The sequence below is a fragment of the Sorex fumeus genome, unplaced genomic scaffold (assembly GCF_029834395.1).
Source record: "Sorex fumeus unplaced genomic scaffold, SorFum_2.1 ptg000002l, whole genome shotgun sequence".
NCBI classification, from domain to species: domain Eukaryota; kingdom Metazoa; phylum Chordata; class Mammalia; order Eulipotyphla; family Soricidae; genus Sorex; species Sorex fumeus.
In genome coordinates, this window is record NW_026606059.1 from 30,821,698 (window position 1) to 30,837,500 (window position 15,803).

The 15,803-nt window shown below is 36.8% G+C and overlaps 1 protein-coding gene across 1 annotated transcript in view; it reads right to left on the reverse strand.

Moving 5' to 3' along the window:
• PREX2 (phosphatidylinositol-3,4,5-trisphosphate dependent Rac exchange factor 2) overlaps positions 1 to 15,803 on the reverse strand; it is a 297,562-nt gene that overhangs the window by 59,736 nt on the left and 222,023 nt on the right. Inside the window, exon 35 of the mRNA XM_056130599.1 lies at positions 12,154 to 12,268. Coding sequence (XP_055986574.1) covers positions 12,154 to 12,268 — 115 coding nt within the window. The remainder of the gene's footprint in view (positions 1 to 12,153; positions 12,269 to 15,803) is intronic.

A 15,803-nucleotide genomic window follows, 5' to 3' on the forward strand; every position in this document is an offset into this window, starting at 1 on the left:
CAGTCCTGGCCAGTCCAGGGGACCATATGGGATGCTGAGAATTGAACCCAGGTCAGTCACATGCAAGGCAAATGCCCTAACTGCTATACTATCCAGCCCCCTATGTGAGGATTTTTATAACCAGGCAAATCAAATATCTTTAAGGATAATTGCAAAAGTACAACTAAAGAAAACCATAAAACTCAAGATACTGGCTTTACTTAGGAATGAGTTATTCATTGGAAGATTCTTCTGTTTATAGTATCCTAGGTTCAGTCAAGTAGTCTTCTGTGTCTTGACCTGAGAGGTGATTACATAGATGCCCACTTTATAAAAAATATTTTAATAGCATATTTCTCCTCAGCATTATCTATCTGTTCTTCAAGATTCCTTGGTATTTTCTTTTTCCCCTTCCAGGTGATTTAAAATATTTATAACAACCCGTTCATTTTAAGTGATTAAAAATGAATTAAATTATTTACCCAAACTATACACATTTCTATTGGACATATTAACTATTTTGGAGGAGTGGGTTAATGCTATAATAAAAGCATATGCTTTGGAGGTGCAAATATAATGAGAAAAATAGTGCCGAGAGCTTTTACTCTCAGCCCAGTTGTTGCCAGTTGCCCGTCTGAGCAATTCACTGAACTCTGTATGTGAGGTGTTATCATCTGGGAAATCTCAGCATTATTTTTATTTCAACTGTAACCTCTTTGTTAGTGACTCTGGTTTACTGGAGGGAACCTTTTGAATGCCAATTTCAAACCTTAAATCCAATTTCATTCACTACCTTGTCACTTTCTATCCCAAAGGTGCTTCTCCTCCTTTTTCATCACCATATCAGCTAATGACCCAAGTGTCGATTCCTATCTGTCTCTGTCTCACTCTCTCACAGTATGCATTTAGTGGAAAAAGATATTTTCCCTTATTTCTTGAATATTTCTAAAATCTATACATTTCTTTCTCACTTAGCAGTCATATCTGCCTAAGTACTTTAAAATTTTTTTTACAGTGACAATGGTTGACAACTATGTTTACCATACAGAATTTGCATGTATATCTGATTGATACATAATAATCACCACCAGAAGTCTAGTTTTTTTTCCAACACCCGATACCTAATCTGTCTTCTCATCCCTCCTTCCCCTATGATTGTCCTTGAAATTCTAGTTTATTTTCACTTGCCAGAATTGTTTCATTATCTTCCCAACCAGTTTCTAGTCTTGTTTTGGTCCCTAATTTTGTCATCACTAGTTATCACCAGGCAGCCCAGTTTAAAATGCATCACCAATAAGGAGAGTTCTCAGTGAGGAGGAACAGAACTGCCATATGATACAGTGATACCACTTATTGGTATACAATTTCAAAACACATACACACAAAAAAACATTTATTAGAAAGAGTAGATGCACACTTATGTTCATCGCAGTGCTTAGTACAAGAGCCAAGATAAGGAAACAACCCACATGTCCAAATATTAATGAATGGGTCAAGACACTGTGTTATATATATACACTGTAAAACATTATGTAGGCATAAGAGATGATGAAATTATGCAATATGCCACTACATGGATAAAACTAGAGGATATCACGCTGAAAGCAAAGGTATAACTACAGAATGACTTCTCTCATATGTGGGACTTAAAGCTAGCCAACAAGGGAGCAACAAATGGCCAAAGTCAAGAACACTAGAGAGCTGGCCCATAAAATTGAGATTTGCGGGTGAAGGTGGAGGTGGGGGAGTATGCAAAAGAGAAGGACCTTTGCTATCTTGTTGGAGGGCAGAGGGCATTTGGGGTGTGGGTGTGGTGCTGGAATGATGTATGCATGAAACCATCATTTACAGTACTGGAAATCGATAGCACAGCGGGTAGGGTGTTTGCCTTGCATGCGGCTGACCTGGTCGGCCCAGGTTTGATTCCTCCACCCCTCTCAGAGAGCCCGGCAAGCTATCGACAGTATCTTGCCCACACGGCAAAGCCTGGCAAGATACCCATGATTTATCGGATATGCCAAACACAGTAACAACAAGTCTCACAATGGAGACGTTACTGGGCCCGCTCGAGCAAACCAATGAACAACGGGAGGACAGTACCTTAGAAAGAAAAATCTTTTTTAAAAAAAAGTACATGCAAATAACCTTTCTTACAGATATCCAGTACCTCCACAGGGGTCTAAGGAGTCCTGATCTACTCCAACCCACCTCTCCAGCTTCTTTTTTCACCCTAGTCATCAAGTATGATTCCACAGACTTTTGTTCTTATGGTTACTTCACACTTTAATAGATCCACTCTTCTCCTTCACCAGGCAAACTACTGTCACATGTCAGAATTGACCTGTTTTGAATGCCTCAGACTTTCCTAACTGCTGTGCAATGCATTTATTCAGCATCGTGTATCTATGCCTTGAAGTTTAGTGGAGTATTTCTTTTTACTTTTCCTTTTTACTTTGCTTTTTTGGGTCACACCCGGCGATGCACAGGGGTTACTCCTGGCTCTGTACTCAGGAATTACTCCTGGCAGTGCTCAGGGGATCATATGGGATGCTGGGAATTGAACCGGGTTGGTCGTATGCAAGGCAAATGCCCTACCCGCTGTGCTATTGCTCCTGTCCTTCAGTAAGTATTTCTAAGTAACCTCTTTATCACCTAGACTTGGCCTCTCTTTTAAGATCCTCAAACACATACTGTCTGATGTGTTTATATATTCCCGATATTATGTGCATTACTGTTGTTGCACTTAAGGGCAAAAGAAATATTTTTGTACCATAATAAAAAGTGCTCTAAATGAAGCCAAGTAGCAGAAAGACATCCAGAACTGACATCAGAATCCATGAAATTTGCTAATGAGTCTGTTAAGTCATCTTGATGCCAGTAAGAAAATCATCATCAAACTTTATATTCTTGACTTCTTGATCCAATGTTGGGGCATTTTCACTCCACTCATTGGTCATTTATTAATAGATATCAGCGGTCATGGTCTAGATATCAACAATGAGTAAATTTTAAAAAGTGAAATGAGAAATAGAAACACAAAGAAAATGAAGCATAATGTGATCAATTCTATAAAAGAGGCCTAAGAAAAATATGAACAAAATAACAAACAAGTTACTTTAGCATCACATCATGATCTTAGATCAGGACTTTTTGCCATAAATAGGAAGGGACCATAGCTACTGAAATTATTTTGGCTGAAACAACCAAAAACTAAGCAAAAAGTGAGTTTTGCTTCAATAAATGACAGAATTTTACAAACTTGAAAGATGTTTGGTCCATGGAACTAGAGAGCTAATTTTATTAAAAAAAATAATTAGCTTGGGACTGAGAGTACAATGGGTAGGATGTTTGCCTTGATGCTGCTAACCTGGGTTCATTTCCAGGTATCCCCTAAGATCCCTTGAGCACTGTCAGAAATGCTTCATGAATGCATAACCAGGAGTAATCCATGAGTATGACAGGGTGTGCTTCCCCCCATCCAAATCAAGCTCTATTCTTCATATAAATCATGATTTTTTTCCAGGAAGCCCATATAGTAATTTTTTTCTAAATCAAAATTATGCTTTTCCTAGTAAAAGCCCTATGTTCACCTAAATTCGCTAACTAATACAGAGCTAAAATTTTGGAGAAATAATTTTTAATCATTCACTTACTTTCCATTGTTTATCTGCCAAACAAAAGATGCCTGAAATATCACCAGAAAGAAATGAACAAAGGTAAAAGAAAAAACTTGCACTGAAAGAGCATCACTAGGGTGCATGGAATATGTATTTTTAAGACTGATTGTCCTTGTGATGCACTAGAAAAGTCAGCAGAGTTAAAAATAAAAATCAATCTTGCTGCCATAAGCACTAACAATTTTTTCTCACTTAGTGTTATTTTCCTAACTCATTCTTCAAGGTATGCTTATTTTCTCTGTGACACTTCTAGTTCTCATTTATTCCAAAGAAAAATTTGAGCAGAAAGAACTTAGATCTTCCCTTTCCTTTGGTGAAAACAATAGCTTTCTTCTGTTGAGATAAAGGTGATTCTTTTTAAAGGATTTTTAAAAAGGCAATTTTATCTGCTTCCACTTGTCAGTCAGAATATATAATATATATCAATATATATTGATAAATATCACCAGAAAACACTTAAACTCACATTTAAGCAAATTTAATCTAATTTGCTACTCTTATATAAAGATTATAGTAGAAGTTCTTTTAATGCAAAAGTAAAGATCAGATATAATTACAAATTCACAAGGGTAAATAAGTGTGAATTCAGACAAGAATAAGCACAATCGAGATAAACAGTAAGGTAACATGCATAATGCATACATCTGTACTACAGTCTCAGATAACGATGGCAAAATTAATAGAATAATTTTATTTTTCAAATGAAGAAGTATATTACTCCCAAAGTTTCACTGTAGTTTCAACTTTATCTGATTTGGTCTCATGTGAAATTCATGAGTCTTGGCTATGCTGATAAATTTTTTGAGAGAGGTTTCCAACAGAGTAAGCATCTGTACGATTCAAATAATCAGAACTTTCTGCAATCAAGCAAGGTAGTATAGAGACTAGAATAAATTCAATGAAAACTCCATGAAAAGATGACTAATATATTGCAGTTAATATTATTGCTAATTTAATTCAATTATTTTTCTGGCACTTACTAGCACTAAACACAGTAGAAAACTCAGTTGAAAACTCAGTTGCCCTCATATGTACTGAGTTAGAGAGATAAATAACCCATAAATCAAAATAAAACCAACAAAATCATGGAGATTTTTCAGTTTGGAAGATGAGAGAGGTTAATTCCAGTCAATGCTATGTATAAAATCTTCCTCCAGGAAGATAAATTCAAAATAACTCCTAAGTTATTAGAATTAGACTCTTTAGACAAAGAGAAACAGAGCTAAATGCATTCTAGGTGTCACTTAGGCAAAAGAGAGAAACTGAGGCAAAGCAGTCATACTGATTTGGCTTGCTCATCTGCTTCATGATCCTTAATCTTGAGTTACAGTCTACATAAGTTCTTCTTCCTTTAGGACCCCTCCCGCCCCACCTCTCACATACTGCTTTCAGTGCGAGAAAATAGGGGCCTCTTCATATATTATCTTACGCTCCTCCCCTACACGCTGTAACCAAATTTTCTTTTAGAAGACATGCATAAATGTCACTTTCTCAATTAATTCATTTCAGAAATCCTAACCTATTTTCCCAATTCAATCCCAATTAAGACAGTTTTTCTTATTATACATATTTATATCTTAAATTTTTCCTATGTGAGTTTTTTACTCATTGCTGTAAATATATTATTAGTATTTAAAAAACTTTTATCATAACCCATATATATACTATATTAATTCTTTGTCGGGTACTAATCTTATTTACTGATTGTCTCAATGTAAATCACTGTGCCCAGCTTTTGGTTAAGAGGCAGGATATGCCAAGTAAATATTCAATATCAGTAGTCTCTTTAGTTTTATATTAGGTGAGATTTCAGTATTTAAGCTGAACATATTTGTTAGATCCTTTATATATCTCCTGTATAGGAAAAAAGCAAAAAAAAAAATTAAATGATTATAAATAAATTCAAATTCTGGGTAGATTTAGTTGTTTTTCACTTGCTACTGAAAAATCACCTTTCATGTAAAACAAAATTTACAACTCTAAAAGCTGTGTTTCCAATCTGAAAGCAAAAAGAAATTTAATTCACTTTTAATTTATAGTTAGCCACCGAGAAATGGAAATATGAATGCATCATAAGGTATAAAAACATGAAATTCAGCTGAATGACAAAATGAAAAACAAATATAAGACTACTATAGAGGAGATAAATATACATCTGGAATGCTTCCAGTTTACTTAAAAGGAAATCACATTACCTCATCAATCTAAAAGCTGCAGATTTATAGAAAAACAATGGAAGGATAAAGGCATTATACAGATTCTAATTAATGCTCTCATCCCTAACACACACACACACACACACACACACACACACACACACACACACACACTCTCACTCCACTCTTCCAAATTCACTCACTCTTCTTCTCTTAAGCTCCATACTCTTGCTGATTTTCCCACAGCTCCCCACTAGTAGGACAACCCAAATTTTCCACTTGAAACTGGGATAACTACTATCCCAGCAAGAAGTGAGACAGTGCTAACGAGCTGAAGACTCTGAGAAGGAAAGATGGAATGGAGATACATTCCCAGGTCTTGGAGAAGAGTATAAAGCCTGAGTTCCGCTAGTTACTACTCTCTCCTGCTGTCTGACTGCTGGACTTAAAGGTGGGAATGGTCACAAGTCCATCCCTCATACATATCTTAAGCCAGAAGAACAAATTTACTGCCATTTTCTTCTCTCAGAGGTAGAGAAATGACACATTCCATAGAGATACTATTAATGGACTAGTCAAAACACATACTTATTTCTGTTCAGATATTTCTGTTGAAAAGAATTTGTTCAAAATAGATGCTCTAAGACAGCAATTTATGTAGCATTTCTTATGAACATAAAAAAATCATGCCTTCCTTCAACTTTTATAAAATATATCTTGTTTTTAAAAGAATTAAAAAACATTTTTAAATGTCTTAAATAAAATATATTGAGGTCAGAGCAAGAGTACAGTGAGTAGGGCTCTTGTCTCGCACGCACTGGCCCAGGTCCAATTCCTGGCACCACATATGGCTCTGCCAGGAGTGATTGCTGGATGCAGAGCCAACAGCAAACCCTGAGCACCACCAGTGTGCTCTCTCTCTCTCTCTCTCTCTCTCTCTCTCACACACACCAAAAAAAAGAGAAAGAAAGAAAGAAAGAAAGAAAGAAAGAAAGAAAGAAAGAAAGAAAAGGAAAAGAAAAATATTCTTTATCCACAAAATTCTACCTTAAGGAAATATCTGCTTTGAATATATACATTTTTGTAAAGGTGATGCATTTATATTGAGTTACCTAAAGTGACAAGCCTGTCAAATTCCAAAATGAATCTAACACGGCACAAAAATCATACATATTCTAAATAATACACAATTTTCCTTCTGATTTTTCTGTTTCATTTTATTGCTGAGTGTATACCGAAGATTATTTTAAAAAAATAGTCATCTAGATCCCTCAATTTGAACGAAGTACTTCAGTAGAAGTATCATTGTTCATATTTACATGTTCCCTTGTTGGTTTCTAACGCAGAGGATGCTTTTTCCAATAAACAGACAGGATGAATTAAAATAAAGAAGTTTGGGAGTGACAAATTACACATATGTAGGGAAAATAAAGCTAATGGGGATGATGGCTAGTAGCCAGAAACCAATAAAAGGAAAATCCAGGCATAAAAGAGAAACTAAAATAGTGAACATAAAGGGGTGGTAAAGGGAAGAAAGTATCACTTCTCTTAACTTTTTCGCTTAGAACATCTGCATTACATATATAAGCTGTTATTTTTTAGCATGAGAAGAACATCAATCAAGAACTTTGTCTACTTAGCACATATGGTATATTTCACAAATAGCTCTTAAGTACTTCCGTTGGCTCACCCCTGTTCCATAGAGGTAAACAAACAAACAAAAAAACCTAGTTGTCTTAAGGCAACCATGCCCTAATGCATATGGCAAGAACATTCCACTTCCACCCCAAGCACATGGCCTCATCTGCATTCCCTCAGAAATCAGAGAAGAAATGGTTGCATGTATCAGCTGGACTTGGCTCTTTTCACTCCTTTTCATGAAAACATAAACACTTGTAGCATTCTTTGCAACAGAACCATGAGATGAAAATGGACAGAGCTAATTCAATAAAATCTTTCCAGTGGTTTCTGAATTACACTTACAGACTTCGTGTTCCTCCTACTGCTCAGTGTAGGCTTCCCACACATCATTCAGCAAACATCATCCTCAATGTTGCAGAACCCTTCTCTGTCTTTCCCAAACATAATATGCTCATTCCACAACACTAAGTTTTTGTGGAGGAATAATCCTTCCTCAGATTTTATCAAAACTATCTACTTGTGATCCAGACTTTTGTTCAAATGCTACCTAATATCTTAATTATCACTACCTATGCACTCAAAATTATAGATCTCCTGATACATTCATTTAAAATATTTTCTTCATTTCCTTACCCCATTTTTTTATTTTTTGATGAGGCTTTTAGATTTTCTTTTCATTCTTGTAGATCTTTATGAGTATTTTAAAATCCTAGATGTCAACCCTTTATCTGATGTGTTAAGGGCAAGTATTTTCTCCCACTCAGCTGTCATTTAGTTTTTGCTCATTTTTCTTTTTGCCATAGAGAAGCTTTTTAGTTTGATGTAGTCTCATATGTTTAGTTTTGGTTCTGTTTGCCAATGGGATCATTGAAGACTCCTTTAAGGTATAGATCTTGGAGCACTCTGTTTATATATTTCTCAGTGTACTTTTTAGATTCAGGCTCATCTCAACATCTTTGATCCACTTTGAGTTGACTTTTGTGTAATGTGTGACATATGCACCCAGCAAATTATTTCTACCTATTTGTTGCCATTATGGAGAAATCTCATTACTAGAGTGAATGTATTTTCTCTGCCTCTATAGGACTCTTACCTTGGATTTTGCAGAATTCACTAATTTTCTGTAATGCATATTTTTTTAAAAAAATGAACCAAAGAGCCCCTTTAAGGAAATGCTCAATATGTACCTATTGTTTTGAAAACCAATAACTCATTCATGAGAAGTTTCAGAATATTTATGGTTACTAAGTAACAGAAAATTGTAAACATTTAGTATCATTATTCCAGAATTAAGCAGGAAGGCAAAGTAATTATTTGAAAATAAGAGGAAGAAAATAGCCTTCATATATAGACGCCTTAATATGTACCAAACAGACAAAATAGATAACTACTAACTAATAGGGGTACCTAAGTTTTATGAGGCTTTTTTTTTTAAAGAACGCTTTCATCAGAAAAGCATGATTAAAAGTTCTCTTTCATGAGGAGATAGAGTGCAATCAACAAACAAAACAAACACTGTCCTACCGATGTTCATCGATTTGCTCAAGCGGGCCCAGTAACATCTCCATTTTGAGACTTGTTGTCACTGTGTTTGGCATATAGAATACATTACAGGTAGCTTGCCAGGCTTTGCCGTGCAGGAGAGATACTCTAGGTAGCTTGCTGGGCTCTCCGAGAGGGGCGGAGGAATCGAACCCGGCTCGGCCGGGCTAGCTGCCTACAAGGCAAATTCCCTACCACTGTGCTATTGCTCCAGCCAGTGCATCAATACACTTGTTTTTTTGACACAATAACAAAATTTAAACATTCTATCATGCATCGTATAAAAAATTCACAGCATTGTGAATACTACATAACATCTCACTTTCCTCTACACATTGTTTCTAAAAAATTTAATGAAAAAGACACTTTAGAGGGATTCTTATGCAAAACACTTTGATAAACACAAGCGAAACATAAACTTATCCCCTATCACTATGAGTTTAAAATAAATGAGGAATTTGTACATATGACAGTCATCAGGGAGAAAAACTGAGATTTATTAACATCTACTAGTAAAATGAGAGACAAGAAGAAAAGCATATCCTTATTTAGTCTAGGGCACTGTTTTGGAAATAAAAGAATGCAATAGAATCTTCTGGAAGGTTTGTGATTTCAGAAGATCACCTATGATATTAATGTTGTTGATGAAAGGATCATACTCTGGGAACTCCTGACCTAGGGAATTGGTTTTCAATTCCTGCTACACACTAAAATATCTAAGGAATTTCAAAAATAAAATCTCAAGTTCACACCATATCCACGTCCAAAACATCCAAGGAAATTGATTCATGACACTAAACTAGAGTTGGCCACCAAATCACATGAATAGTAACTTTACAAAAAGTTGGAGCCTAAAACAGCAGATGCCAAATGAAGGTGGAAAAGTCCTGGAGAAGTAAAGAACCTGCATGACTGGAAACCAGGCAGGATAGTGTGGCATGATGGAAGTAGATTCAAACAACACTGTTTGAATTATTAGCAGGCCGTGGTATTTATGTAAATTATTAGCAGGCCGTGGTATTTATGTAAAAATATATTTTGTTTTAACTTGTTTTTAGTAATTTAAAAATAATATTGTGACTTATAAAATGTGGTTGCCAATATGATTAAACTGAGAGATAATTTAAAATTCCTGATACTGGAAGATGGTTTTTGTGATTCTGACCTAGGGATAAGCTTTCTTCAACTTTGTCTGCACATCTCTGCCTCCCTCTCGCTTATTCTTGTTCCTATGGCCTTTACTTCACTGCAGCTTTATCTTTTTTAAAGCTCTCATCCTCCAAACTCTCAGTCTCTTACTATTGTTTTTCTTTTGTGTCTCTCAAGATGTTCTCAGTAGGCCCCTAGGCTAGCGGTAGATATGATGCTGCTTGGCCTCTGTGTTGGAGTTCTGAAGGGCCTATTTCAGTGTCTTTCTTGATTACTCATATACTTTTCCTTCTAAAATGTGCTAGGGTAGGCCAGCAAGATAGTACAGGTGGTAAGCCGCTTGCCTTGCAAGTGGCTCACCCTGATTCAATCCCCAACACCATCAGGAGTGATCCTCCTGAGCACTGCTGGGTGTGACCCAACCCTCACCCTCTAAAAACAGTGCAGCTGAAGGTCTTGATGACCTGAACAAAATATCTCAGATGCTGGTGCAAAATATTTCTTTTCCTGGTTTTCCACAGGAATATTGACTGATAACTTTCACTGGGAAAAAAATAAAATGTTAATCTTGAATTTGGGTGCTTTTTTTTTTTTTTTGCCTATTTGGGTTTTGTAGTGCTAGAGATGGAACCCAGGACCTCATGTGGCCTCATGCTTTCAAGGCATTCACTTTACTACTGAGCCACCTCCCCAGCCCTGAAGGTGTTAATATTGAAAATCGATGGATCTACTGACTAAGAAATACAGATGTAAGAAGTCTGAGTGCAGGGGGAAGGATGAAGCTCAGTGGTAGAGGACATACCCTGCAGTTATCAGGTCCTGAATTTGATCTCTGCCCACCCCCCTAAAAAAATAAAATCAAGAAGCAGCACAATATAAATCCAATAGTTTTTCATCTGTCCATTGAGTGCTATCTTCACTAGGACATTTTGCCTTTATTACATATTTGGGGGTTATGTTTGAAATAAAAATCAAAACACTTTTGTAGACTATGTGGACCTTGAGATACATCCTTCAAGCTCTCTTTGAGAAAATAGGTCTAGATCATTGCATTTACACCCTAATAATAATGTCTAGTCAATTTCCTTGTCTCTAATAATTTGGGGAGAGGGTGGGGGTTGGTGTTAGGAGTCAACCTAGGTCTTTACACATGCAAGAATTTGCCTCTCCACAACTGACCCATGGCCCTAACCTTTGCTAGTGAAACTCAGCAGTGAGTTGTCAATAGTAATTTATAAGAAGGGTGATACATTTGCTTCTAATTTGTTGAAAATTCTAAATTGTTAACTTTACTTCCTTTTACTTATTGTCAACTTATTTTGCCTGCCTTTATTATCATAATGGTAACATGTTTAGAAGAAAAAAAAAGAGTAAAATGCAAACATTATTATAGTTTATATTTTTCAAACACTAAATATTTTCAGACATTTTCATATTCAACAAGTCCTTTTCTTGTGCTGGAGTGTTTGTTTTTTCTTTTTCTTTTTCTTTTTGCTTTTGGGGTCACACCCAGCGATGCTCAGGGGTTACTCCTGGCTCTGCACTCAGGAATCACTCCTGGCGGTGGGTGCTCAAGGGACCATATGGGATGCCGGAAATCGAACCTGAGTCGGCCATGTGCAAGGCAAACACTCTACCCACTGTACTATTGCTCCAGCTGCTGGAGTGTTTGTTTTTAAATGGCATATGAAGGGTCTTGTTTTTGATTAGTCCACTGAAATTTATTTAGGGGAACCACTATAAAATAACTTTACTTTCCTGGAGATATTCCAATAAATATTTAAACTCTTCTTTACATCTTACTCAGAGATTTAAACCTTAACATGATCATTTCAGACAATTTTATTATTATTTGAAAAATCATATATATTAGAAATACTGAACCCTTTGCCAAAGGACTTTATATCAAATCAATATCAACAAATGTAATGAGTGACATAAAATTCTATTCATGTGCTCCAGTAAAACACACAAAAAAATTGTATTTTCAAATATTGAAGGATACATACCTGAGCTTCTGGTTGTACTGTTTGACCTTTTCCAGAGAGGCAGCATTTATTTGGGCTTGAAATTCTTCCACCGAAACATTGTCTCTATAATAATAACCTTCCATGCTCTCCAGTGCTGTGTAAACAAGTAAATATACTATTATAACTCATGCCTATCAATCCTACTGGACGTCAGTAAATTTATTAGGTCGACCAAAAATGACCGGATTTGGTCCCCAGCACTTTATATGGTCCCCTGAGCCCCACCAGGAGTGATCCCTGAGCATAGATCCAGGACTAAGTCCTGAGCACCACTCGATAAGACACCAAAACATACAAAACACAAAACAAAGAAAATACATTGAAACATAAAATAATGTCCAAAATTTTGTCCATCCTTTTTATCTTCTTCTGTTTTTTTCTTTAGTTCTCATCCATATGATAATGAACTTTTCAAAAATAATATTACCATATTTGGTTGAATAAACATTCAATTTAGTTAATTTTATAGCATTTTACTAAAGGCCATATTTAAGAGACAACATGAGTTTGCTAGTTTTACTACTAAAATAATTCCATTAAATTCAAGTTGTTAGAAAAATGAAAAAAAGAAAAAGAAAATGCAACAATGACTAGAAAAAAACCCCAAATATTAAATTGTTCTAAGAGTAAAAGTCATCTACATCTGTACTCAAAATACATTTTTCCTGGAAGGACTGGAGAGAATAGAAAAATAATTGAAGATTCATTTTGATGAACTAACATGTGGTGAACCAACATCAGACTAACATCTGATAGAACACAGAATATTTATTAGCTAAATAAGACATTATACATGCAGTATTACAACTTCTCAGAAATGGTCAAGCCAAGTTTTGTCTGTTCCATATTACCAGCATGTGGGAAATTAGTGTGTCTGCTAAGAGAGGTGAGTGCCTGTGTTTCAATAATGACTCAGTATTTAGGATATCTCAATTCTGGGAATAGTTCCTCCCTTCTAAAAAGAACTACTTAATATTTGAAGACAAATATCATGGAAAAACCAAATAGAAAATTAAAGAACCATTATTTTAAAAAACCCTAAGAATTTTACAAGAAGAAAAATACTCATGAAGTTAACTAAGACAATAATAATATTTGTAATAGACAAAATCCTTTTACTTAAGGCATCAAGTGGTACGTCTGGGTAGTTTTACTTAATCTCTAAGAATATATCTTGGGGTTAGCGGAGAAGAGGGATAGCCCAAGTAATGCTCAAGGCCAAGGAACCTTCTCTGCAATACGTGGTCAGCCAGGCCAATGGTCGGGGCCCAAGGATGTGGTGCTGGGGAGCACCAGGGCTACTATGTCCATGGGGTTCACAGGGCCACTTTAGCAGTGCTCAGGGGTCTCCAAGCTGCACTAGTGATGCTCAGGATGCTCAGGATGTCATGGAGTTTGTGGATTTAAAGTCAATGTGTGTCATAACTACTGTAGCATACCTAATGACTTCAAGGATCATTTCTTAAAACAGTAAAAGTTGGGGTAACAGTATATACATGCATTTATATATACATGCATATGTATGTATATATATATGTATATATATACACACACACAAACATACATATATCAATACATACACACAGAACTTTCCATCATAAAAGAATGAACTAAAGGAAACCAGCATAAAATACGAAGGTTAGGAACTTTGTAGCACTTAACAAGGAAAATATATCATATGTATTGATGTGCTGACATCATTTCCAGTACACATTGTGTGTAGTGAGAATTTTTAACAATGGCATACCTCTATGAGGTAGAATACGTGAGTCTACCAACATAGACTGGAAACAGAAGTGACTGTGTGTCACAGCTGTTGGCAGTCACATTTTGAAAAAGTGTCTTTGCTGACATAATCTAAGTTAAAGGAAGTCAGACTGTAATTGAAATAGGTCTGAAACCAATAACTTGCTGTCCCTATAAGAGGAAACTTGGACAGAGACACAGACGAAGAAGGCAGATTGCAACCATGTTGTCAACAAGCCACAATGTGCCAAGGACTGCTGCCAACTTTTGCATGGTAGCTTTTCTTCTGTAGCCTTTAAGGAACACAGTCTACAGCTATCTTGATTCAAAACTTCAACTACAATTCATGTATTTCTATTTAGTTAAATGTCCCAGTTTATGGTAATTTATTACAGCAGCCTTAAAAATCTGATATACTATGAATCCCATACCCTTCCTTGGAGGGCATGTGCTTCCCATCCCTGAGTGTCCTATCTGTGGGTTGGAAAACTTTAAACTCAAAGGGATACTCTTCCCCCAAACAGACAAAGCAGAAATTGTATTGAACTGTTTACTATCGTGGCAACCTGAGCAATTAAGTTTCTTTGACCCAATGCTCAAGAACTAGGCAGAACTTGGCAAAACTACCTGATCATAGTTTGGGGTCACTGCAGTGACAGGGAGGAGATGTTAGGCACCAAGATTAACCACTAGGGGCTTTCCTGGTATTCTGCTGCTCAGATCTGATGGTGATGGATCACTACAGCAACCTTGGCTGAGAAAGCCATCCTTAGGGGCCAAGGGCAGGCTGCAAGCTATGAGCCTTGTTATACCAAGGTTAGCTATGAGATTTAGAGACAGTCAAGCTAAGAGTAGTTCTAATCTACCATGGTTAGTGGGAGAGGGAACATAGGTATTTGTTGTATCTGCACAAAAACCAGCTAGGGTTAGGGCTGGAGAGAGAGTAAGGCATTTCTCTTGCATACGACTGACATGGGTTCAATCTCTGACACCACATACAGTCCCCAGAGCATCACATGGAGTGTGATATTGAGCAAAGAGCCAGGGCTAAGCCAGGTGTGCCCCCCCCCCCCAAAAAAAAACAAAACAGCCAAGGCTGCAGCTTTTCTCATGGGCATTTTCTTCGAAATTAGCATCTCCTCAGAAGGAGAGCCCCCCCTCCTCCCCCCCCCCCCCCCCCCGGAGCAGCCCTTCCCATTCTGTACAGAAAGGCACAGATGGAAAGTTGCAAGATGTGTGCTGTTCCTGCTGAATGCTCTGAATCACCACTCAGACTCTTCTCCATGGCTGGGGATACTCTCCAGGGCCAAGGCCTCTCTCAGTTCTCTAAATTCTCCGCTTGAATCCTAGTCCAACTTGCACACTTGGATCCTAATGACATAGGCTGTCCCAAGGGTTGTCCTTGAAAAATTACTTCAAAAATGTGGAAGACAGCCTTCAACATCCTCCATAGGATCTTCAAAATGGATTTTAATCGAAAGTCATGTGCAACAAAACCAATTGTACCATTGGCCAATGGATAGGAATAAGGAGCGATAGCACAGAGGTAGTGCATTTGCCTTGCGTGCAGCCAGCCCGGCTGAGCTGGGTTCAATTCCTCAATCCCTCTCAGAGAGCCCAGCAAGCTACCGAGAGTATTTCGCCCGCACGGCAAAGCCTGGCAAGCTACCCGTAATGTATTCTATATGCCAAACACAGTAACAACAAGTCTCAAAATGGAGATGTTACTGGGCCCGCTTGAGCAAATCGATGAACAACGGGAGGACATCATTTTCTTTTATTAAATTTCATTTTTCATAAAGTTGTTCACAATTGATTACATTCAATATTTCAACACCAATCATACCACCATGACACCTTCCCACCACCATTGTTTTGAGTTT